Here is a 27,996-nt window from a genome sequence, read left to right on the forward strand (position 1 = left end):
TTAACTAAGAACCCAAAAATTTTTAACAATATCATTAAAGTAATAATATGGTTTATTTTTTGTTTAAATTATTAAAAGTAATATTTCCACTTAACTTTTGAGAGTTTTTTGTACAGGTTTTGAGATCTAGTTTGAATCACAAAATTAAAAGGAAAATACAAGCATCTTATAACAGTAACATTACACTTATAATTAATAAGTATTTTACAAAAAAACTCTGTATTTATCTGAAGATGTCTTACAACATATTAAGTCTTATAATTGAAATTAAAAAGATATTTAGTAAATTAGAATAGTGAGGATTAAAGTATATATCTTAAAAACAAATAAAACTTAAGCAGAAAAATTTGGTGACTATAAATTATATTTAAAGTAAATTTTTTGAAGTGTTTTAAATTTAATAAGCTTGTAGTTAAATACTCACAGATTATAAATTGATAAAATCTTAAATTTTTATAAAGCTTGTTGAAAAAAAAACAGTAATTTAAAAATTTTACAAAAATTGTATTAAACTAATTTAGTTTAATTGTTTATGTTTTTATGATAAAAAATGGTGTTTAAAATATAAAAGATTTATTAGTTTATGTGAACAAATTAAAAAAAAAAGTTTTGATAATCGTTGGTTTAATTTTTAAAACTCATTAAAATTTTTAGATTTTTTATTAATGTTGTAAACGATGATTGATTATATAATTAAGCCTTACAAATACCTAAATAATTTTAACATTTTTATAGCTTATTAATAGTCCACATAGAAATAATTAGTTTTTTTTTCTAGCATTTTTTCTTACACAAAAAAAGTTAGATTTAAAATTAAAATGTCTAAAATAACGTAAACATTTTTCTCAAAATTAAGTACTTGTATAAAAACAAAAATAGAAATATATGAATAAAGAACAAATGTCGTAATACATTCTATCTTACTTATAAACTGTATTAAAAATCTGTGATTTATATAAAGTACGCACATTAAACTTTATCTAAGCATGTTTTAATCATTAATAAAGTTTTCGTATAATTTAGTTTAACATATTTCAATTATTTTTTTTTAAGTAGTTGAAAACAATAGTTTCACATATAATTACAAAATTTCAAAAGAATGTGAGTAAAAAATCAATGTTATAAATTTACTGTTTTAAAACTTAGTACAATTTTTCTTTTATTATGTAAACATTTATAGCAATCAATACTTTTGAAAAACAATATTTTATACCTAAAGTAATTAGAACAGATAACAACTTAAAAATAATATTTTATCTTAAATGATTTAAGCAAGGCAAAAACAAAATGAAGCACATTTTAAAGAACACTAAACAAAAAATAACAATTAGTTTATAACATTAGCTTGATATAAATCAAATTTTGTTGAAATTTAGTTAACAAAAACTCAAAAAGATGCCAAAATTGAAAAAACAATACTTTAGTAAATTTAAACTAATAAACTAATTAATAAATATTATCTAGCATGATAATATTCGCGTTAACGACGAATTTTCTAGCAACAGTATCTATTTTTTTATTAATTCGCTTAAATATCTTTAGAACTTGTATTGTCAATATAAAACAATGATAAAATAAATTGTCCTGGACGAAGACTTTAAACTGTATCCAAGTGGTGTACGACTCGATAACCGAAAGGTTCCTTCGTACACTAGGTTTTTGCACCAAATATTTTGAGCGGTTTTTTGTCGTTCAATAAACAATAAATATAAAAAGAACAAGTAGTTTTAATCTTACAGCGAAGTATCAAGACTAATGAAAAATTTTAATGAGCAAGTCGACTATATTTATACATAAAATCAATTTTAAAAACACATATTATGTTTTTGCTAACTTTGATCTTAGAAGATTTAGTTATATTTGTGTAAAAATTATAGTTTGTTGTTAAACTAATATTTAAGTATTTGAATTCAAGGAATTTTTTTATGTTAAACTTAATATTAGTTTCTAAATAGACTGGTTTTTATGTTAAAAGTTTTTTTTTACAATTTAAGCTTATTAGGAATGACTGATTAAAATACAAAGTAAAACCCTGTATTTAAAATTTCCTTCTAATTAAAAATAGTGAATTCATTTCAATATAATACTTTTTAAGCAGTTTTTGTTCTTCAATTGAATTAAGAAAAACGGAATAGAACGAATTGTTTTTTGTAACTTAATATAATTAAACCACTGAAAAATACCTATAAACTTAATATTTAGTTATTTTTAAGTAAAACTATTCATAAATGTTCTAAAACATTTTTATGCTTTATAACTTTGATAAAATAAATTAAATTTTTTACCTTTATTAAGTTCTAAGAACAGTACTTTTTAAAAATTAATCAAAACTTATTCGGGTTTTTTGAAAAAAAGAATTCATTTCATCTTAACGATATTCTAAAACTAACTAATATAAAGATAATGGTCTAAAAACAAGGTTTTAAATTTATAAATTATTTTTTGTTACAACCACTGAAATATGTTTTAGTTAATAACCATAAGTAGTTTTTAAACTTTGAGAAACATGTTTGAAAATATAAGCTAAACTTTTTACTTTTCGTTTTTTCTTATTATTTTTATTGTTAATACTTTGTTAAAGTTTATAAAATCTAAAAACCTGACAAAACTAAAGTTATACTCTAGCTTACCTTTAACTGTTAACGTTTTCAACTTTTTAGTAAAAACAGAAACATATATCAACAATTTAAGAATTTAATCATTTCGTTTATTTCTTGTACGATCAGCAAACTATTGTATAAATAAAATACTTTGCAAAAGTTAAACTGCAGCACATTGTAGTTTTTGAAATAAAAAGTTTAACTTGCAATATTTTTTATATTTAAAAAATATACGACTGTAAGTATTTCATAAATGAAAAGAAATTAAACTTAAATTTAAAGTACTTAGTTGAAGCAAAAAAATAAAAGGACTATGCTGTAACACTGTGGTTTTTGTAAAATATATTTAAAGGTATTCAAAAATAATGTAAAATGTTAATTTTTTGGAAATCAAAAATCAAATAATTAGATTACGTAAACATACTAAGAACCGTTTTAAGCTATGAAAAATTTTGAATACGAAAACAATTAAAAAATTTTTAGATAAAACAGAAATATGAATAATTTTTCAAACTTAAAACCATTAAGTAACAAATTATTTCATAAATTTTGTCTTGTAATAAATTGTTAACTTAAAAGTTTGCAAAACATTTTTTGAATTTGTTTAGTGAAATGCAGCTATAAGTAAAATTTCTAAAAAATGTTATATCTGTTAAAAGGTTCTTCCTAAAATTAGTTATACGAGTTAAAGTAAAAAGGACAATAAAGTCCTTTTATTAAAGATGCTAATGCGCTATAATCTCCATTTGGTAAAATGTAACGGTTTTTGTACATTGAATTTTTTTTTTGTTCATTACGTAGCTTTTGCTGCAACAATGCTATTTGGTGCGCATATATGTGTTGCTTGAAATCCAACCTATTTGAATTTTATTAGTGATTATGTTGCGTCATTACTCTACTATTAAGACTGTAAAGATGACAAAGCTCATCACTAGAAAAGGTGTTTCGAGTAAAACAATCAAAAGTTGCTTGGCTAAAGTTGTTTGATTAGTCTTTTTTAAATTCATCGTTTGCACATGTTAGTTGTTCCCTATTTTGTGTTGATTGAATATAGAGTTAAATCAAATAGTATTAGAATTATAAATTTCTTGTGTTTTATTTATTGCCGTTGTTTTATAAAAAACATTTATCAGGACAGGGGTCATCCTCTGTTTTTTAGGTGGCTGAGTAAAACTCGGCTGTGTAGTTCTTTTTACCGTAGCGTTGTTCTGGCTAGAAAATTCGATTGTTTCTTTTCAACTGGTAAACTTATTGTTTTTAAGTGTTGATGCAACTGATAACTAAGATAGCTTTTGTGGAAACTATTTACTTGCGCTGCAGGACTTAACAGATTTTTAATAAAACTCGTAGGTCTTGTTTTAAAGTCAACGTATAATGATTTGTTGTTAGATTTTCTATCTGCTTTTCTACCTTTAGATGAACAAGTTTTAGCAAGAAGAGCCAATGGTGATGGTTTCAAATTGACCTGTGTTTTAAAGTTGTTCTTTAATGTGTATGATAAAAAAATCACACTTTTGTTTTAAAAACGTTGAAGATACTCTTATTCGATAAGACAGTTATATGAATATTAAAATATTCTTTAAAAACAAGTATAATTGTTAATATACAGTAGACTACCGCTTAAGGACGCACTTTTTTTGGTGCGCACCCCGCCTTAAGTACGCACTTATCTAGAAAGACAAAAAAAAATCTAAATTATTTATAATTTTTTTATAAATTTTTTATATATTTATATCAAATTTAAATAAACAAATAACCTGAATAATTGCTAATTTTCATAACTATGTTAACGAAACTTGAAAAATAAAAGTTTTAAAAATACAATTCAATCTACATTTTTAACTGTGCCGTTATATGTACAATTTATTTATCAAAATACTGTTATATTAGAACTTCTAAGAAATTCCAGTTTTTTTGCCTAAATTTTCAATCATTAAGTTTTTCCAGATTATTTTATGTTTCCAGGTAGAATGGCCGACCTGCTGAGTTAGCCTGAGACTTTTACAACTTTTAAACTAGGGTGAGTAATCCTGAGTAGTCTAAGTGGCCTGAGATTGTGACAGTCCTGTTGTTAAATGTTAATAAACTAAATACTTATGTAGTGGTTGCCGAAAAGTAAAGAGAATAATGATATTTGAGCTGTAATGCTATAAAATAAATAAATCTAGATGACAGAGTTAAAAAAACCTACAAGTACAACATAGTCAAGCCATAGTTTAATTCAATTGTACACACATTGATGTTTTGAAAATGTTTGGTAAATACAATGTAGTTTGGTACTTTCCCTCTAACAAAACAAAATATGTGGCCAGTTGTAAGAAAGAAAAAAAAAACAATTAAATTTCGTATTATACTATGTCGTCAAACAGTACGCACTACACGTGCTAAGTACGCACTTTTTGGTCGGGTTCAATTTGCGTACTTAAGCGGTAGTCTACTAAAATTCAAGTTAATTTTTATTAAAAAGTTGTTTAAAAATAAATTAAACCAGATTGTTATACGAACAAACTTCAATAAATAAATACCTCTAAGTTATCATAGACAACCGGACTTAAAAATTAAAATTCAGCACTGCTTTTTTTGTTTTCACTCATTCTTTTTGTTAAGTTGTTGTTAAATTGTAAACTATTTTATTATTAAGCACGAATTGTTGCTTTTTAGGTTGTTAAATACATGTTTATATTGTACGTTGCCTTTCTTAATTTTATAAACGTTATAAACATGTTTTAATGATTACTATGAAATATCAAAATACGTAAGTGTTGTAGCTTTTCACGAACTTGTCATTAAAATTTCAAGAGTAAAAATTCTAAAATCTTTTTTATTTAAATAGTAATTTTTTTCTCAAAACACTGATCTAAAAGACTTATTTAATATATCTATAGTACTTATTATTTAAAGTTTAGCTTTCAGAGATAGTTTGTGAATTTAAAAGAAAAAGTTTGTGCTTAAATTGTAACATGTTTTGCTTTCAAATATAGAGTTTATTAACGTCAGGTTGGAGCTAAGTTTGAAAGAAATACATTGACACAACTAAATATTAGCTGTTTAAGTACTTTTAAATATAATTTGTATAAAAAACATATTAACTTGTAAAAAACATTGTAAACTGTTACAAAATCTAAACTAAAATTATTATAGCAATATATTTAAGAAATATCAAAACTCATTTTTTATTTTTCATATTTCTTTAAATTAAAAATATGTGACCTTTAATGTAGTTAATGAGAACTTTATAAATATCAAAGAAGATAAATGTTATTTGTTTAATTTTTGAAATTCTTAAATAAAATAAGTCTTCTTTTAATTATTTTTAGAATTTATTTCCTACATAGGGTTATTTTCAAACTAAATTATTTATTTTAATGTCATTATTAAACAACAAAAAAAATTCCTAATGTATTATATCAACATTACAAGTTAAATAAATAGTTATTTCCTATAATGAACATAATTCATTAACAATGTGACAGTTTGACTAGATAAATCAGATAAATCAATCATTGGTTTTTGTTTATTATCTATTTAAAAATTTCCCACACAACCATTGTATTGATTATCTTTAGTACTTTCTCAGAGTATAAAGCATAGTTCTCATATTATAGTAGGCACAACTTTTTTTCAGTAAACACTAAAACAAGTTAAAAATAGGCTTAATGAGATTAACTATAGGTCTATGAAAGTAGTCTTTTAATTGTTAGATATTTATCGTAAATGTCGTCAGTTGTTTGTATAGCTCAGCTCTTTTAAATACTTTATAAAATATGCAAAACAACAGCAATTATATTGATGACTAAACTTAAGTGAAACTTATAGTCAAACGATTAAACGGTATTGTACTAAATTGTAAAACTGACAACTTGTTTAGTTTGAAGTCGAAATGTAACAATTACTGTTAAGCTAAAACAATAAATTTTATATTTAGTTTTTGTTAGTATTGAACTTTTTTATAAAATTTTATTGTCATGTAATAAAGTTATAATTAACCTTTATAGCACGCTCAGGAACTGTCCTAATAACAAAACGCTAAAAATAATGCTAGCTTTATTTATCAAAGAATTTTGAATGTCACTTTGTTGAAAAGTTTTTATTTATGCTATAGTATTTAAAATGAACTACTTTGTATGGTAAAATAGTTTTATTAAAAAGTTCTTTAATCGTATTTATACGATTTACGTTACTTCATTACTATATAAATTAAACTTAAAATAAGTTGCATTTATTAGCATTTACAGCTTTACTTTTGTAAAGCATTAATAAGAAATCAAAGTATATTGTTTTTTTATTTGAAAACTTATATTTTGTTAAGCAAAACTATATCTTACCAAAAAATTATCATTTTTTGTATATATCTTTTCTCTCATTTTGTTTTATAAACTCTATAGCGTCATTCAAAACTGAGTGTTCAATTTTGTATTGTAACCTTTTTAATTTATTCTAAAAAAGATTTAGGTAAATTGCAAAACTTAGCAATAATTAAAGCAACCAAATATTGGTAATATACACAAAAAAAAAATTTTTTGATAAAATATGTCTGAAATTTATAAACTATTGCTTTTATTCTAAGTATAATTGTTTTTCGAACTAATAAACGAAATATTTTAGTTTTTTTTGGTATAAAACTATACTAACATAATCTTAAGCTAGTAATTTAATTAAAATAGTTTACGTTACTAACAAAGTTTTAAAAGTACTTAGAATAACAAAATATATTTCATACAATAACAGTATTTTGCTTGACTTATTTAATCTTAACTTCATGTTTTTAAACCAATTAAACAGGCTTTTAGACTTTTTCGTTTTTTATTTGATCATATTTTCTGTCAATTTGACTAATCAACATATTCAAATCTATTCTGTCGACTACAAAACTGAACATTTTATTTTTCATAAACCATTATAGCTAAGTAAGAAGTACTTTACAAAACTTATTTTAGATTTTACAACTTTCAAAATAGTTATTTTTAAATAAAAAATATTAAAACTATACCTGTTCTAGAAAATATTTGTTTTAGTTCTTTTAAATTTTAGGTTAAAACTATTAATAAAGCTTTGAACATATTTTCCACGATCTTGATATGCTGTTGAGCAATTAAAATTGATTTTTTTTTTATGTATAAAAATTGCAACGACATAATAACATTGTCAATTTTGTTTAATGTGCTTTCAAACAATTTAAAAAACAACAAAAAAAGTACTATTTATCTTTTGTGGTAGAAGTTTTGTATAAACATAGCAAAATGCTAAATGGTTCAGTCAACCGAAGTATTGTTTCACTTTAATATTAAGCTTCTATCTTACTTATTTAAGTTCTGCAAAGCTTTAAAAAAATTAAAAAATCTAAGGAAGATGATTTGCAAAGCAAAGCGTCAGCTAACAAAAGACTACAACAAACATAAGAATTATAAGATAAGATGATTTCCTGTTTAAAAAACCATGAAACCTCCTAAATAAATCATTATTGGATCGAGAAAGTATACTTTTAAAGCTTTATATCTTTTTTGTTATAACTTTTAGTAGACTACTACCTAAATACTTTTTATACTCTAGGTATGTTTACCTTTTTTTTTACACTTGTTGTTGAGTACTTTTGGTACAAAACTTATTTTTTAAAATTGTCTACAAAAGTTTATACTTCACTTAAACTACTACGAGCATAGAAAACAAAACAAAGTCTTAATATAAGCATCAGCAGCTCGCAGGTTTAGTTTATTATGGATGACATTTTATTCAAACCTTAATTTCACAATGTCTTTCTTTAGTATATCCTGGACAAGACGTTAAAAGGTATCCGTGGTGTGCGACTCGATGACCGAAAGACTTTTTCGCAATTCAAGTATTTTGAGTGTTTTTTGTTTGTCGTTCATATATATTAAGTTTTTATAGTCTTTAGATAAGTATAAACTGCATAAGTATGAGCTGTTACGGTTTTCTATTTTTGTTGTAACAGTTAGTTAGCAATGTAATAAACTAATGTTTACTGATCATAAAATTTATAAGTATATAAATGCATATAATGGTTTTCTTTTAAGTATATTTAGAGTAAAATAATTTTTTTAAAAATTGTGAAAGACTAAAAATTGTAAAAATACTTTTTTTAATTTTAAAATAGGAAGCTATGCTTTTCGACTTACGAAAATTAGTAGATCATATTTAATTACATATTCTAAATTAATAAAGAATCTTTAGATATTTTTTTAACCATACAAAATAAGTATAAAGTAGCTTGTACAACTAGATGCTTATGATTTACCTCAAATTTTTCAATATAATCGTAACTTGTTTGAAAGCTCACACGACTAATTAAACTTGAATGTCAGTTATGTTTATCAAACATTTTCAGCAATTGTTTAGTTTTTTACATCAATTAACCTTTACAGCCAATTAGGGTGCTGTCTCAATAAGAACACACTAAAATAAAACTAACTTAAATAATAGCATCCTCTGACTTGTTAGTAACCTTAGCTAGTTATTTGTTACATTTTTAAAATCAATCTCCTTCTGTAAGCGTTGTAGAATGTAGAAATACATTAGTTTTATATTTATTAGTAGTTTTTTATACAAGCTTTTCTATTCTAACTGAGAAATTTAAAATAACATATTTTCTTCTAAGTCGGTTTAAAATTTAAAAATATTTATTTTTATTAAGGCAAATACAAAAATAAAATTATATTTATTATCTATTAAAGTAATTTACTTATTAACGTAGAATTTTTTGGCATGTAAAACATTTAAAAAAAAGTGGTCTATTTGTTAAGTTTAAGAAAAATTTACAAGTTAAATATTATCTTATCAATAAATAATCTGAAAGTTTAAAAGAGTATATCAAATAGTTTGTCAGTGTTAATAAAACTCATAGTCACAAGTCGGAAACAAAGTCAGTAATTATTCTTTACTGTTCTTCTTTTTATTTCGTTGTCAGTTTAAGTTTAATAAGTAAGCATCAAATTGTATTTTTTAATTACTTAAGCTATCAAAAACTATGTTATACTAATATTAAACTATTTTTCAAAGCAGACTACTTTATCTAAACAAAACATATAAAACGTTTCTGCTTTTTTTTTAGTCCTATAAAAAGAACTTTTTATAAATTTTTTTATTAACACTATTAGATAAATAGCACAACTTTTTATTGGACAACTTTATTGTTTTCTAAATCAAAACTAGGTAAGTATATGTCATACATTTTACTTAAATTGGTTTTAATAACATTTTATTTATGTTGTTTTATATTTTGTCAGGACAAGACGTTAAACTGTATCTTAGTAGCGTACGACTCGATAACCAAAGTCGTTCAAAAAATTATTATTTATATTTATAATTGTAGTTATTGTAGGGTTGCCTAAGACACTAAAAAATAATTAAAATTGTTTTTTATATAAGTGAGACTGTTTATTGTATACAGTTGACTTTATGTACTTAACACAAGCTTTTAAGTATTTTCAGTTATTTTGTGAATGAGATGATTCTTATTTAAGTTTTTTTTGTATACCAAGTTCGTAGACCAAACTTTTTAAGCGCTTTTTTTCATGTAGTAAACAGTTTAAATCAATTAGTTTGGTCTAAAGTTAAAAAATAGAACAAAACTTGTATATAAATAAAATTTTGAGAACCACAAGAAACTTCAGATTACATTTTTTTGATTTAGGTTACTAATGTTTTTTTTTTATACATAAAGTACTTATACTAATTTTACTAAAAACGGATATACGATAACATCGTTTAAATATTGCTTAATTATCTAACAGACCTCCTTCGATCAATATGGAAAAAAATGTATTTTTTGTATTTTCCAAATATCAATTTATGGTAATTCAATTTTAAATGTACAAAATTGATTTTGCTGATTGATTTAAATTATGCCTTAAGATTAGTTAATAAACTTTAATCCTTAAAATTTCAAATTTTATTAAGTATATGTAAGTTTTTAAACTGGTTTTTAAACGCACAAAAATTTTCAGTTTTCTAAAAGTTTATACATAGGTTTTTTGCAAAAGAAACTATTAAGTTTAGAAATTTTGTTTCTGTAAAATTTCAAAGGTTATAACTGCTAATTTATTTCATTAAATGTATTCCTATATATAAGCAATAGTTCCCTACTGAAATGAGTTTTAATGTTAATAAAACTTCTAATTGTAATGCTGCTGCAGACTTTAAATTTTATTTTGTTATTTAAAAAGATTTGGAAAATCTTAAATATAAACCGTTTTGAAAAAGTGTCAAAATTTTAAGTAAATACAAAAAGAATAAGTTATTACTAAAGTTGTTATTAAAAAGTATAGTACTTGTAACTGTTTTAATCATTTTACAAAGTAAATAAAAAGTAAGCACTTTTTCAAAGCTAATTTTTTGTTATGATAATTTAACTTTTATATTTCAAAAATCTCTAAGATATTATTCAACTATTAAGATAATATCAAGGTAATTTCTTTAAGTGAAGCAACTGTTGCAGCAAACATGTTTGGAATTTTACTATATGTACTTTATATAAGTATCTCTTTATTTATTTTAAAAACAACTTCCCTTAAATTTTTTGAAACTTACATTAGAAAAACATATCTAAAAAGAATTAAGTTGTAATTATTTTGTTTCTACTGTAATAAAAACACTAATTAAATGTTAAATATGACAGTTAAAATTTCAAAGTACAGAGATGGGGCTGCGTCCGAAAAGCCATACAGATTACGAAAGCTCTGAAGACGATGAATACTTCTCAGATGTCAGCTCTGTCGAGTTTGATGAAGAAAAAGAAGTTGACGAAGAAGAAGAGTGTTCAACTATCGACGCAAACCAACTTCTTGATCAGATGAACAAAACAGTTAAAGATGTTATGAGCGTGGCTGGCAATTTTTGCGAGACTAAAGTTCGCTTGCTGCTGAGTCTTTCTAACTGGAACAAAGAAGTTCTCCTGGAAAAACTTTTCACCGAGGAAAGTGTGAAAAATAAACTTTTTGCTGACGCCAAGATACCTTTGCTGGAAGAAGCTGCTATGAATGTGACTGAGCATAATTCCGGAATTGTTGAGTGTGAAGTTTGTTTTGACGACGTTTCTAAAGAAAACGCTGTAAACATAAAGTGCGGGCACAATTTCTGCAAACTTTGCTTGAAAGAATCTATATCTGGCTCTATTGAAAATAGAAACCAAGTTGTAAGGTGTCTGTCAGAATGCAACGAGGTAGTTCCGGATCAAATTGTGTTGAGTCTTTTGAACGACGACAAAAACTACTCTGCTTTCGTCCGCATGATCACCGACTGCTACGTGCAAACAAACTCCTCCATGAGCTGGTGTCCCACTCCCCGTTGCGGGTACGTTCTCAAGCTGAACAACCCGAGCTCGACCAACTCGGTGAGCGTGAGGTGCGGCGCGTGCAGCGTGACGACCTGCTTCAAGTGCCAAAGGGGCTGCCACGACCCGCTCGACTGCGACATGCTCGAAAAATGGCTGCAAAAGAACGAGGACGACAGCGAGACGTCCAAGTGGCTGAAGGCGAACACCAAGAGCTGCCCGAAGTGCAAGTTTCCGATTGAGAAGAACGGCGGGTGCAACTGGATGCAGTGCAAGATGTGCAAGTACGAGTTCTGCTACGTCTGCCTCCAGTACATGACTCACGACGGCGGGCAGCACAACACGGTCTGCAACAATTTCGACCAGTCCGCAAAAATATCCCAGAACGAGTCGAGGCTGGCGTTGGAAAGGTACTTGTTCTACTACGACCGTTACACGAACCACATGCAGAGCTTGGAGCTGGAAAGTAAAATCACCGTCGACCATATTTGCTCCAGGATCGAAGCTTCAAGCCTAAAATTTGAGAAGGAGTTCAAAGGCGTGAACTATCACGACAGAAAGTTTTTCATGGAGGCTTGCGAAGTGTTGCGAAACTGCAGGGCCACTCTCATCAACACTTACGTCTTCGCCTACTTCCTGGAGAAAAGCAATCAGAGTGAAATTTTCGAAGGCAACCAGCGAGACTTGCAGAGCGCTGTGGAGCAGCTCAGCCTGCTGTTGGAACGAGATGTTCAAAATTGGATGAGCGACCGCAAAACGAGAATTTCCCTCCACGACAAAACCGATTATTGCAAGAAGCGAAACCAGGTGTTACTGAAGCACGTGAAAGATGGAAATGAAACCTGGCAGTTTCGTGATTTATAAATTTTGTTTAGTTTTATAAAATCTTTATAAAATGTAGTATGTAGTGTTTAAATTATTCAAATGTGTTTTTACTTTTAGTTGTATATTTGAAAATACTTGTACCGACTGTATAATAAACATTTGAAATATTAACAATGTCGTCTGTCTATTAAACTTTTAATAAATACCATAGTATATATTTTTCTTAAACAAAATGCTATTAAACTATTTTTATGTAGCATATATTTTTAACGTTAAGTATATTTAATTACGTTTAGGTTATAAACAAAGCCTACTACCTAAGGCACACTAATTTAGTTTTTAAACTAGTTATTTGGATTTTAGTTTGATAAAGTATTAAAACATGTAAAACATTTTAAACAAATTTGTGTAAGGAACAAATACAACCACTATGCATCAACAATAACTTAAAGTAATCGCAAGCCAAACTTTGTGAATACAGCGTACTGTATGACTCTTAGCCTCATATGTGTACTGCGGTTTCAAACTAATGTCATACTTGGAAACTGATAGTTCATATTTTAGAACAATTGCAAATTACCGAAACCTGCAATTGGAACTTTGTAATTGTAAAAGTAATTATATTCATTTTGATAAACTAATTTGCGCTATTTATTTCTAAAATGCATTATTTGTTTTATAATTTTTGATAACTTCTTATATAATGGGAAAATCTAAAATGGATATTACCTCAAGTTAGTTGTTAAGAAACAAAGTTACTCTCTCGATTACCGATACTAGTTAAAACAAATAGCTATAAATAAACTTTTTGTGTCCGTCAATCTCTAAATTACATACTATATAATATTAGTTCGTAGATTTATTATTTAGTGTGGTAAAATACTTGTTCATTATCCTGTGATACTTTCCTTTACCACTATAATGTTTGGATTTTATTTTTTATTCTTACGTCACACCAACGAGAAGCCCGCCTCAGAGTAAACCTGGAACACTTTCTCAATAGCTGTTACGTAAGCGGCCGTTCTTATGTCGAGGCCCAGGTTGTACTGGTCAGCGGTCCGCATTATATTTGCGGCTGACCTTTTCATCGTGTACTCGAGTCCTGACCTGACAATGTCCTTTTCCGATGCCCCGTTTATGTGGCTTGCAAAGGCGGCAGTCGGCTTGATTGGAATTTTCGTGTCAAACTTTTTCTCCAAACTTTTCTGTTTGGATATTAAAAAACTAATTAAAGTTCAAGTTAATAACTGTTATCTACTTAACAGTTTTAATTTTTACTATATTTAAGCTTCTTTTAAAGAATTTCCTAAATTTCCTAAAGGATGCACCCAAGCCAACACGTTTACCTCCATAATGGAAACTGATCAATATATTAATTATTACCTGCACGCTCAGCAGCAGCTCCATGTTGGAGTCGTGCTCGTACTTGAAAGTGAGCCGGCCGTAGCTGACGTGGTTGAGGTTTTTCAGCCACTCGAAGTAGGACACCGTCACCCCGCCCGCGTTCAAGTACAAGTCGGGCACGACCAGCGTCCCGTTCTGCTGCAGGATCGTGTCCGCCCCCGGCGTCGTCGGCCCGTTTCCGCCCTCGCCAATTATCTTGGCCTTGATGAAGGGCGCGTTCTGCATGTTGATGGACTTTTCGGTGGCGCAGGCGAGCAGGATGTCGCACTTCTCGTGCATCAGGTCGCCTTTGTACGCTTCGGCGCCGGGAAAGCCGAGGATGGAGCCGCCGTTCCCCAGCTTGTAGTCTTCGAGCTGGTGCGGGTCGATCCCGTTCTCGTTGAAAATGCTGCCGTTGTACTCGATGACTCCGACGCACCTTGCTCCTTCCCGGTGCAGGTAGCGCAAGCAGTGCAAACCGACGTTTCCGTAGCCCTGCACTATGAACGTCTTTCCCTTGTACCCCGTAGTCAAGCCTATCTTGTCCATCCACTTCTTTTCGTTGATGAAGTTCTGGATGCCGAACAAGACTCCCCTGCCGGTGGCCGACACTCTTCCGTGGATGCCTCCCTGGGTGATCGGCTTTCCGGTGACGCAAGCGTGCGCGTTGATGTCGCCGTGACCGACGGTGGCCGCGTACGAGTCGGCCATCCAGGACATCTCCCTACCGCCCGTGCCCATGTCGGGCGCAGGCACGTCGACGCCCGGCCCAATGAACGACTTCTTGGCCAGCTCCACGGTGAACCTCCTCGTGATCTTCTCTAGCTCGTACTCCGAGTAGTTTCTCGGGTCGATGCACACTCCCGCCTTTCCGCCTCCGTACGGCACGTCGACGACGGCGCACTTCCACGTCATCAGCGACGCCAGCGCCTTGATCTCGTCGAAGTTCACGTCGGGGGAGTACCGGACCCCGCCCTTGCACGGCGTCCTGTGCTGGCTGTGCTGGGCGCGGTAGCCGGTTATTATTTCGAAGTCGCCGTTGTCCCTCCTGATGGGAAAGTTGACCTGCAGGACGTGGTTGCACGGCCGCATCACCTTGAATATTCCCTGCACCTTCTTCCTGCGCCTGTCGACGTCCTTCGTTGACTTTGTGCGCGTCTTGGTGTCTATGGGCCGGTCCACTTCTTCCACCAGCTTGTCCTCGACCAGCCTCGCGCCCTTTTCGAAGAAAGTGCCCACCATCTCGTAGAAGCTCGGGTTGTCCACATGGCTGCTGGACTGAAAACAGGCCGGTATTTTGGTTGTTTTATTTAATTGAATTCCTCTAAAGGATGAATTGATTAGTCTGTGCATGGTAGCGACTTAAGTTTTTGAAAATTTGTTTAATTTTATTTTAATTAAAAATATACAATTGAATATTCTAACTATTACGTCAGCTGTATTAAAAAACGGGCTGAATATTCTACACATGTGTCGCTGATTGGCTGATCTATTTTCATAGAAATAAAACTATCCAACCGTAAATTTTGATGCTATTTATCATATTTTTGAGCCACAAGTTGTTACAAGTTAGCAAAAGACTTAGTTTAAAATTCAATAGTCTGTTCTCAAACATTAAACCTTACTAGTTTCAGAAATTTGTATAAAATTTAACATGAAAATACACATTTGTAGCATGAAAAAATTTTTTGAATAACAATTTAACTTAGGATTATTTATTTTTACTTCTAATATAAGGTTATGAGTGGTGGGGTTCATTATTTTGGTTTAGAAATTCACAGTAATTTACCTAGGATGAAGTTGCATCAATGTCAAGCTTAAATTATATTGAATTTAATGTCTTTCTAACCATTATTTTAGGCTAAAAATCAATGTTTTATGCTAACTATGTTTAGCCTGAAATATATATTGTTTTAAACAAGGTTTAAATACATAGTGAGAATAAAATTTATTTATGACAAACTAAAGTATTGGATTGATTATGTTTTACAATATCGTAATCAATGAAAAAAAATTGAAAAGATTTAATTGCTTTATATTGTTTAATAAAAGCAATTATATATTTAAGTTTTATTAATTTATGATATATAAATCAATTTATGTACTTATAAATATAAATTTTTAGCCGAAAATTATAGTTAAGAATACATCAAGTACAATATAATTTCAGTTAGATATTGGTGCAACATCATACTAGATAATTATCAAATTCACATTGGCTTTTATGTAATAAAATATATATAGGATTGCCACACACTAATGAGCTCACAGAAATTTCAAATAATAGAAAATCTCAGGGAAACTCACGAAATTTTTTATTTTTTTTAACTCTGGGAAACTCAAAGCAGTTTGAGATTTTTAAGAAAACCTCTGGAATTTTTTTTAAATAGTTTATTAAAAGTATTTAAGGATTTAAAAAAAACTCCGGGAAGGTTAAGGTTACTCACATTTATGAGGTTTATGACTCAAAGAGTAGCAAACAAGTATATATTAAGATATAAATTATATTGTTTCTTGAAGTATTAGCTTATAATATTTACAGTTATAGTTAGTTTTAATTAAGTTCAGTTTAAATGTATAAAATAAAGTTCACAGGGTAACTTAGGCCTCTGATTGTTTTTATAACTTTGTTTTGGATCTAAAACATAGTTTGAACAACAGATATCTAATTTGCCACAAGAACTTTTTTAAGGTTATAGGGGGTTAAAAGCCAATCACTTCCATGTTTTTGTTTATTTATATAACTGTGATTCTTCCATTTAATAAGCATAAGGAAATTACAGTTGAGTCCAGGGGGTTACATCCATGTAAGATACTCACTAAATTTTTAAAACATATATGTTATATATTTAAAGGGTATCTTTAAGAAGTACGCATCCGTGTAAAGTACGCTTAAATTTTTCTAAATATTTATCTATTACATTCAAAGAGTATCTTTAAGAAGTATGCATTTGTGTAAGGTAAGAACAAACTTGGGGCATAGGGGAGTTAAAACACTTTTTTTAGAAATAAATATTAGTTAAAGGTTAGTTAAAGGTCAGTTATTCATTAAGAAAAAGTGTAACCCACCTGTAAAAATAAATTTAGGGGCATAGGGAAGTTAAAACACTTTTTTCGTAATGTGATCTTGTTTTGTATAGTTTTTAATAAACTACAAGTTGCTTTTTACAGACTTTAAAAATTCATAATAACTTTTGAGATATAGCCGGTTAAATTCAGAGGCAACAATAGGTTCCATATGGGAGGCACAACTAAAACAGCAAATAACTAGAATTCACTAAAGATATATCTCCTAGCATTTTTGAAATTACCATCACAAATTTTTAGGAAATGTTCCTTGCAATATTTAAAAATACTGGTGCAAGGAATTATTAAAATTATTAAAAAAATATATATAAAAAAAAAACATTTTTTTTTGTTTTTTTGTTATAAAATTTTTATTTGTTTTCGCAAAAGACTTTTCTAAACATTGCAAGGAACATTTCTTAAAAATTTGAGGTAGTTATCTCAAAAAACCTAGGTGAAGATATATTCTTAGTGATTTGTAGTTATTTACTGTTTTAGTTGTGCCTCCCATAAAGAACCTATTGTTGCCTCCGACTTTGACCGGCTATATCTCAAAGATTGTTTTGAATTTTAAAATCTGTAAATAGCACCTTGTAGCTCATTAAAACTATATAAAATAAAATTACATTCTAAAAAAAGTGTTTTAACACTCCTATGCCCTTAAACTTATACTTATCTTACACGGATGCGTACTTCTTAAAGATACTCTTTGAATGTAATAGATAAATAATAATTGGCTTTTTATTTATTTTTTATAATTATATGTAGTTACTTACATAATTATATAAATAAATAAAAATATGGAAGTGGTGGGCTTTGAACCCTAACACAGGTGTTTCTGAGCAAAAATACACTGTCTTATTCACTCGTCCATGTTGCCTGTGATGTAGCAGCACATTTTGCGTTTACTAATGTAAAAATTTTAACAAATTTTCAAAAGTTTTTGCATTGAAATTTATTCATAAATATTAATTCAATAAAAATATGATAACATAATTAATTATGTACCTATTTTGTTAACATAACAAAACAACTAAATTAATATTTAAATTAATTTAATCATTACATTTAATCAAGTATAATACTTTCTATTTAAAAAAATACAAAACAACAAAACAAAAATTATACGTAATACACACAACAAGTTAATACACAAAACAAACAAGATAATTGACTTACTTAAACTAAATAAAAGTAATAGTTATATTAATTTAAACTGTTATGCCTAAGTATAAGCTTAATATTTAACCTATAATTAATAAACTTTTTTGAATCCTACGCCTACCCCTTACACTCATTTTATTTATAAACTAAATGGATCTTATAAAATTTACTCCTTTATTAAACTAACTCTTAACTATTTTTAGAGTTTTGTTTTTCAATAATTTTAAAACTTTTTCATTTATACTTTTATGTTTATTTTCGCCAAAAATAAACTATTTTAAGTTTATATTAAAAACTTGCTAAAATATTTTTTTACTATTTTTTGTTTATATGTGATAAATATCTCGAATCAAGATGTTTTGTAAGCGTTTTGTGTTATTTTTTATTTAAAATTTTGTTTTCTCTGAGTGTTTTTAATGAAAATAGCTTAAATACAAATGAAAAATGTTATTTTAAAGTACAAAGAATTAATAAAATTCATTACTAAACGGGTTATTAACCAATGAGAATTTGAAATAAAGTTTTTGATTGTACGAACCTTGATTTAATTCCTTTGGTAAACCTGTTTGACCATATATTTAATATTCTGTCATTTGTGCATTAAAGGGTTATAAGTAGAATTCAAAATGTTTTTAAAGTGTATTCTTGTCTCTTAAAACGTGAAATCTTATTTATACTTAATTTTTCTATAAACTTCTCATCAAACCATCTTTTAATAATATTTTGATATTTATATACAAAAAATTGATCTATACATGACGTTTAAACGACGTTTTGTTATTTATTTTATATACAAAATGTACTAAATACCATTGTTTTTATTGAAACTGATTAAGTTATAACATTTTTAGGTTTTCTTATTTTTTTCTGAGTTTTAACATAAAATTTAATCACTATTGATTTTTATATATTTTTTTACACAAAAGTACGTTTCTTTTAGTTGTTTATTTTAAAATTTACGTAAATTTGGTTTTTTATAGGTAATTATTAAAAAAATTATTAATATTTAGTGGTTTATAAAAACACTATGTAAACACTACTTATGTTCGATGTCATTTTTAACCATAATCAGAAATTTTTTTTTATAAATTATTAAAAACTAACTGTTTTATGTTATATTACTTAAATTAGTTATTTTTCAAGTTAAGTTAATACATCTAAGTTTTAGATTTTTTATTAACAATATGTTTGCTTTTTAATGTTATCGCATCATTTTGTCCCTGGTTTCGTAATAATTCAAAACTATTTTATGCTTTTTAGCGCTACAAATTTTAAACAAATCAGCGACGCATTGGTGGAATATTCAGCAGTTAAAAAACTATAAAAGTAGAAAAAAGAAATATCAATTTTTTTTGGAAATTTCCAAACATGTAATAGAATTTGCTCGAAACATAACAAACAGAACTTAGTTTCGCGGTCAACAATTTTTGGTCATATTACTTATTTAGTTTTGTTCAATCTTTAGTGGAACTTTAAGTCTGTTCTTTTATTAAAACTTTACAGTTTAAGATTTAAATGTGGCCTGCTTGCGTATGGGTCATAATGACGGCTTTGAAAACTCTTTGTGTTGAACCTTGCAAGATCGAAACCCAGAGGTCGACACATAAACAAAAAAAGTTTTAGGTGCGCACTTTTTCGATATTTTTCTTAACAGGTAACTAAGTCTCTTATATTTCGTATCACTAGGCACGTAAAGTCACTACTTACTTTACATTTATTATGACTTTTTATTTACATAAGACGCTTATTTAAATACAAGCTTGTAAAAGATGTTTTTAATAATAGGAACTACTTATTCATAACAGAAAGTAATACTAAGACTTTATTCAAACCGTTACAAAAACTTTTGGGAGGAAAAACTGTCTAATTCTGAACATAAAACTTGCCACGAGTTATCTTTCAAAAATGTTCAAATAACAGACTACTTTATATCTTAAAATTTTAGCTGTGTGTATGTTTATAAAAACGTTTTATACAGTCAAGTTTTTGCGCATCTGGTTATTATCATTCAGTTTTCATATCAAAAGAGAATATTGTTTATAAGAAGTGCATACAACAAAGATAAACCCTGTATTTTGCAAAAACAATAAATAGAATCTATACTTTAATATTTTTTTCTGCTAGTCCCATCTTAAAACCTTAAAAACATAAGTTTATCAAAAAACTTAAATATTTTATTCAGAAAAGCTACAATAAAATCAAAAACTTAATTGATTATAAATCCCCATGAGTAATTAAATTATTTTTGAATAAGAAGTTCTAAAATTAAAGAGCCAATTGCACAACCTGCATCATTCTAGGATTAACAAACAAAAATATCATGATATCTTAATCTTTTATTAACTATGTTAAACTTTTCATAAAAAAATCATCCAACTGTATAAGTGAAGTGCAATCAAGCTAGCACCAAGTTAAAACGACAACTGATAAAACAAAGTATGGTAAGCAATAGGATAGGATAATTAAGATTTATTTTTCTAAATAATAATTATTTAAACTTTACAGCAGATAATTAGAGAGCTAATTCAGACTTAATGTTAGTATAGTTATAGTGTTAAAAGTTTAGTTTCATTACACTTTTAATTAAATACTAAAAGAATAAGTATCATATCGTTGTAAATTCAAAAAAAATAGTGTGTAGTACTTTAAGTACAAGTTTAAATTAGAATAAGTAACAACAGATTTTAAAGAATTATCTAAAAGTAGATTACTGTTCCACGTAGTTTTTTTTCAAAGATAAGAAATCTTGCTTAAGATTCTTTTGACATTAATTAACAATTGCTTTTAAAAAGTTTTGTTGTCACTTAAAAAAAAAACGTTTTTAATTAATTTAAAAGTAAATTTTTTTTCTTAAACCGGCTATTGATGTATCGAAAGGAATACTCATAAAAAAACAGTCAAACAACGAACAGTTTAATTACCTTTGTGGCTTATTGAACTTTACTTTCGAATTATATATGAAAAACAAACTTTATTAAAAATCAGACCTTAAACAGCTGGCTCGTGACTTTTTTTTTGTTCTTATGTTTTCGAAACAAAATTTATTTGTAAAAATTAAAAATTTATTTATATTTTGATAAGTAACTACATTAAGTTACTTTATTTGAGCATTTTGTGATGGTCTATATACAACTGTTTAGTTGAAGTAAAGTTTGTGTTCAAAAACCAGATACAACAACGGATAATTCCTGATTTGTAAGTTCTATCAATGTCTAAGTTGCAAAAGCATTGTTCCTCATTGTTAATATTTTTAAACTTATACTAGATATTCTGCTGATGTTTTAAGTTTGAAGTAAACAGCAAAAAAACGTCTAAGGTATAATTAACAAAATATTTTAAAATTACACTAGATTTTCTGAAGTTTAAAACTTCAACTGCGGTCTGTGCATATTTTTATTTTCAAAATTTTGCCCTCGACCAGAAAATTTTTGCCGACCCCTATCTTAAAACCAACCCTGTTTACTTATTACTAACTCAACAAGTGTTTTCTTTTCTAATTAAATATATTTTAGAGAATAAGGAATCATGATGTTTATGTGGTAAGAGTTAGAAAACTTTAAAAGCATAAAATAAGCCTTCATTTGTTTTAAAATAGTTTAACTTTTGGCAATGGATTGGATCAAAACGATAATCTACAAAAATAATCTCTCATAATACTACTTTTCACTGTAATATAAATATACACCATAGAAACTAATTTGCGATTTGTTAATCTAAGTAAAAATAGTATTATATTAACTATAGTATTAATAGTATTATAATAACTATAGTTTATTAAACGACAAAAAGCGCTCTAAATATTTTGTCCTAGGACCTGGTGTACGAAAAAAATTTTAGTTAACGATCGTTACCACGGGTACCTTTTAATTTCTTGTCCAGGACTGTTAATAAGAAACAAATAAAACTGAAATAAGAAACAGATGAAATTAAAGATACCTAGTAAGTAACATTTTAAAACTTCCTGAAATTATTTTACAATAAATATATATTTTAATAACACTTTATTTTGGAAACAATGTAATTTTAGATTAAAGACTGCTTCTTAAAAATATTCTGACTATTTTTATTGTATACCATGACGACCATGAATAACATACATGTTTTTTAAAATCTTAGTTTAAGATTTTTCGCAAGGACTTGTGTAGGCTGATGTTGTAGATGTCCCAATGACGGCATTAAATACTGTTTAATTTAAGCGTTGCAGATTAAAACCAAGTCATAAACAAAAAAAATATTCTACTACGAAGCTAGCTTACGTTATATTTTTCTTTTTTATTTTAAAATCATTTTATTTCAGAAGATCTTAAATATAAATAGTTGTTATTTGTATCTTTATAATGTCGTAAAGCAATGAGGGACAAAGGTTTTTAGTCTTTATCTTTTTAATTGTATTTGTAAATTAAGCATATTGTTTGTCTTAGTAAATCTTAATTTTTGAATAAGTTTTTATTTAAACTTTTATAGTATATAGAATTTAAACAAAAGTATTGCTCATTCAAAGTCCAGTTAATTGAAATAATTATATAAAACACTTACTTGGGAATTTTCTGCTTTTAATTTATTAAATTTGTGAAGCATTATTTTTTTTGAAATTTTATTCTTTTACTGAAAGTATTTTGTGGGTGTGGAATTATGAAGTAATAGTTTACTAGAGTTTGCGTAAAAGTTTTTACCTTCAGCTTTAGTTGCTTGATTTTTATAATAAAATTTTCTTCAGTTACTCGAGTAGTACGTTTGACACTAAAACAAACAAATAGTAATTAAGTGTTCAGAACTCTTTAAGTTTAAGAAATATATAAACCCTGTTTAATAATTAAACACACTACGCCCTAGTTATTTAAATTCGTTTATTATGTTTTCCATATTTCTTGTAAATTAACTATAAACTCAATATTTTTGCCTAATTTGATTAATACATTTTGTTTTTTTATATACAAACACTAATGAAGTATCTTAATCGTTAAAATATTAATTATTATTACATACTACTAAATTAGTAAACTGTACTTAGTGTTTTACTTGTTTTAGTGCATATAAACACGAGTTTTTTTCATTCCCTAATATTTATTGTTTTAACTGTTTAAGTTTAAACTTTGAATTTAGAAAAATAGTTTTTATCAGCTCGTAAAAATTGTAAAAGCATGTGGTGTACGACTTGATAACCAATAGGTTTTTTTTCTTAATCAATTCTTTAAACCAAATTAAAAAAATGTTGTGTTGTTCAATAAACAATATATACTGTTTGTATTTGTACCTATATTAAACTTTGCTGTATAAAACTTTTTAACTTATCTCGCTGATTTAATTGAACAATAGTTACAAATTAGCTGTTTTTATCATAAAGCCGGACATTTTAACAAAAACAATTTCAATAGGAAGAAGTTTGTTTTAAGTTTTTTTTAATGAAATATTATTCAATGCGAATATTTTTCTTTTAGTAGATAACTTTATCAAAAATTTATTTTCTTAGCAAGCTAACTACTGTTGTATCTTTGACATTGAATTTTATGAACTTTACCTAAAAAAAAACTTAAACTATAGTGCGAGTTTGAAATATTTAAACTTTGTTAGTAGCACTAAATTTAAATGAAAATATATTAAATAATCTAACTAAAAATGAAATAAAATCTTCTGAAAAGTTTTTCTATGTCATTCAGCTGCACGTGTTTTCTATGTTCATACAATTCTATACGATTTTTAGATGAAAGCAATTGCTCATTAATTTATCAATTGTTTAAAAAGTTGAAAAACTTGGGAGGTATTTGTAATTTAGCTACCAGGAATAATAAAATGGTAGACGTATAAAGGCAGTAGCTCTGCAGCTTTTTGCACTTTTCAATTGGGTGTTTGCATCCTATTTTCTTGGCATAAGATATATTTAGCAACAGAAAACCTATAACAATAAAATACAATTCATTTAGATAGTTTTGTATAATAATTTTATTTTTTTTTAAGGTAGAAAAACATCGGAACTCACTCTCCCCTCTGCAACAACAAACGCTTTCTGAAGGACAAGGGAGTGAGTTTGAGCTCATCATGTTTTATTCCACCTGCCCTATCTTTTAATTTATCAATAAAAGACTTACCTTTTAATTAAAAAAAAATACTAAATTTATCTATAAACAAAAAGAAAATCAGAACCTTTATTTTGAACTAACAAAAATAAAAATAAGTACTAACCCTAAACCTTTATTGAAAAAAACCCTGGTGACACATTGTTTGGCCAACTATCACAAGGTTAAAATCTCAACATTAAAAACCACTTAGTGTGGAAAAATTCTGAAGCTCAAATCCCCAAACAAGTGCTGCTGAAGTTCTGAACAAAACAACAATCTAATTATGATATCACTGCCTTTTATCTTTGATTTAGTAAATTTAAATAAAATATATAATATTTTTTATGCTATTTCAGATTACTTGACTTGTTTTGATTTTGTTGAGTTAAGTCTGCTTGTTTGAATTAGAAACTTAGTTCTGACTTTAATCTATAGTTTCACTTGTTGTGTTTTGTCCTTTTTTAATTTTTTGTGTATGTCTTGACTGTTACTTTTAATCTTATTTATGCTTTGATGTAGAACCATCAACATGGAATAATTAAATGCATTGACAAACAACAGAAATAAAAACCTAAAGCCCCTAGCACATTACCAATTGACTGGCCAGATAAATAATTATCATCATTAAGGCCATAGGGGGGGGGGGTAAACTATGTTTTTTACAACTTAATCTTATTTTATAGAGTTTTTTCTAAGCTTTAAGATGCTTTTTATTGTTTAAAAAATTCAGATTATTTTTTGAAATATGACCAGTCAAAGTTGGGCCGCATAATAGGTTCCCTATGGGAAGGGAAAACTAAAACAGCAAAAAAAGACTATTTCATTTAAAATCTAACTCCTCCTACATTTTTCAAGCAATCTTCTTCAAACTTTCACAGTCTAATCTTTATACAATATAAAAAAACTTTACTTTGAAATTTAAAAAAAATTTTCTAAAAATTTTTTTTTTTTGAAAAAAAAACACTTTTTTATTTAACTTTTGTGATAAAATTTTTATTTTTTTATATTATTAAAATTCTAAAGTAGCGTTTTTTCCTTTTATTATAAAGAATGTTTCCTAAAAGTTTGAAGAAGATTGCTTAAAAAATGAAGGAGGAGATAGATTTTTAGCAAATTTTAAAATTTCCGAGAAAATTGACCCCGATAAATTTGCGATCCATACGTTTATATTGGAAAATTTTTACAAAAAATTAAATATCTTAAAAGTTAAATGATATTTTTGATTTCTATAAAAACTGGGTTGTAGTTTGTAATTAAAGCATTCATATAAAAGCCAAAGTTAATTTTTGTAAAAAAAAATGTTGGACCCCCCCCCCCCCCCCCACCTATGGCCTTAATAAAGGAAAGGTGCTGCTTAAAAAATTGAAGTATAGACAAAGCTAAATCTCAAAATTAATCAAAGGGTGATAAAAGTTACTTATTAATTTTACTAACAAACATTTTATTTAAATCAAACATTTCAACTTTAATCAAAATACTTCAACTTTTTTTGCAAGAAACTAGTTTACTTGGAAGTTTTTTCCATATTTCAACAGACCAATAAAAAAAGTTAAAAAATATAATTAAGCCAAGCCTCATTATTGAAATGATGTTTGAATGTAAATCTTTTGCTATTTTTTCTTATTAAGTAATTAGTTCTATAAGGTAAAAAAATTAATTGTTTATTAATTGTAGTTTTACCATAAACTAGTTTATGAAAAGTAATGAGGTCAAATTCTAGTCTCCTGTATTCTAAAGAATTAATATTAAGTTTTTTTAGTCTATCAAAGTAAAACATATAAGAATTATTACAGCTGTTGAAGATTAATCTGGTATAACTTCTTTGAACAGATTGTATATGGTTAATATCTTTTTTTTTAAAGTATGTAGACCAGATTGGTGTGTTATATTCCAACTTTAGACGTATATATATGAGAAACAAATTTTTAAGGATGTTTATATCCATAGACTTAAAGCTCTTTAAAAATTGAAAAAATGTAGTTGATGTAATTTAGTAAAGTTACTTTATATGGTGGTTCCATTTTTAATTTTTAGCAACAAAAATTCCAAGATCTTTAAACACTTAAAATGATAAGTTTGTATTCTCTATTTTAATGTCAAAAGTAGAGATAGTAGTGTTTTTTTTAATATTTAGAACTTGACATTTACTAGGGTTTAAATTTAATTTTCTTTCCTTTAGCCAATTGTAAATTTTATCTAAGGAATTCTGTAAATTTTTATTTGATTTGTTAAAATTTTTTGTGTCATCTGCAAAGAGGTTAACATTAGAACCAATTAATTAGACTGCTATGATTTTTGTATTGCAATAATATTTTAATTAAATTGATATGGGAGACAGAGTCAAAAGTTTTTTTGAAATCTGTATAGATTACTTAAGTAAACTTATTGCTTACAAAAGAGAGTATAAGCAATCTAATAATTGAAAACAGGATGTTGGGTTAGAGAGAAAACCAAATTATTTTGGTGAAATAAGGTTATTTAAAAAAAAAGATGATCAAGTGTTTCTATAGAAATTGCATGTTCAAAGATTCTGCAAAAGCTACTTGTCTTTTAGTTTCCTTTCACTTTCAGCATTTATTTTTTCTGCTTCTAATTTCAATTTACTGTCAATGTTACTAACAATGTTAGGTTGTTTTGTAAGTGAATTATTTAATCTTTCTGCATTTACTGAGTATTTCATTTCAAAATTCTCAAATTAGCTGGTAAATCTTTTATAAATTCCATAAGACTCTTATGTAGCTAATTAATTTTCTGTTTAGAGAGATTTCTCTGCTGTTTGTTTCCTGTAAACCTCCATATGGGTTTTCTGCGTTTTTTGAATGGTAGTTTCTAGTTCATTAGTTTTCTTCTCATACTCAATTTTCTAATTACTGATTTGTTTTTCCAACTGTTCATATTTAATATCTTTCAAGTTGTATCAGGCTTTCTTTTGTGGCTTTGTTAACTTTACTGCGTTCAAGGACACTTCTTATATCTGCTTCAGACATATTAATTTAACTATATACAACCTTTATCAATATTATTGAATATTTTTAATTTAATATTTCCAACACTAGAAATTTTTTAAACTATAAAATTAAATTTCCCAAAAAATAAGATTTACAGAAATAGGTATATGAAATGTTTGTTTTTACAGAAATAAAAAAGTAGATATAATATTAGCAAATTTTTGAATTTAAAAAAAATTGAAAATGTACATTTTTGTTAGAAACATTTTATAAATCTGCCTGTATCTCCGAACTAAATTTGAGTATATATATAACATAAAAACTGACTTTAAAAATATGTGAAAAAAAAGAAGTTTGAGAAATTACAAAAAAAAAGCTGTAATTTTGAACAAAAGTTATTAAAAATCTGGAATTTAAACAGTGTTTACATGTTAAGTAGTAAAATTTTGATTTGACACAAAAAATCTATTGTGTAGATAAAATAACTTGTAATCATCAAAAATGTTTTTTATTAAAAAGACACTTAAAGTAGCTAACAGTATCTTTTTAATGTTGTTATACAGTTAAAGACAGTTTTTTACCTTAAACTAATTTCAAACTATACATAGACCAAAAAGTTTGTTTTTTAAGGAAAGGGTCAAATATGCATAAAAACACTTTTGCACGAA

At 27.1% G+C, this 27,996-nt stretch overlaps 2 protein-coding genes across 2 annotated transcripts; one reads left to right on the top strand and one right to left on the bottom strand.

Moving 5' to 3' along the window:
• Nucleotides 1-11,253: 11,253 nt before the first annotated feature.
• On the top strand, nt 11,254-12,750 carry LOC145838854 (E3 ubiquitin-protein ligase arih1-like). The gene has a single exon (XM_082946476.1). It carries the CDS (start codon nt 11,254-11,256, stop codon nt 12,748-12,750), a length of 1,497 nt encoding a protein of 498 aa, XP_082802602.1.
• A 911-nt stretch (nt 12,751-13,661) lies between these two features.
• LOC145838855 (glutamate dehydrogenase 1, mitochondrial-like) lies at nt 13,662-15,375 on the bottom strand. The gene is made up of 2 exons (XM_082946477.1): nt 14,095-15,375; nt 13,662-13,916 (listed from the first exon to the last, which is right to left on the bottom strand). Exons 1-2 carry the CDS (start codon nt 15,334-15,336, stop codon nt 13,662-13,664), a joined length of 1,497 nt encoding a protein of 498 aa, XP_082802603.1. The 5' UTR covers nt 15,337-15,375.
• Nucleotides 15,376-27,996: the final 12,621 nt, after the last annotated feature.

This window comes from Thalia democratica, chromosome 6 (genome assembly GCF_965202585.1).
Source record: "Thalia democratica chromosome 6, ktThaDemo2.hap1.1, whole genome shotgun sequence".
Lineage (NCBI taxonomy): Eukaryota > Metazoa > Chordata > Thaliacea > Salpida > Salpidae > Thalia > Thalia democratica.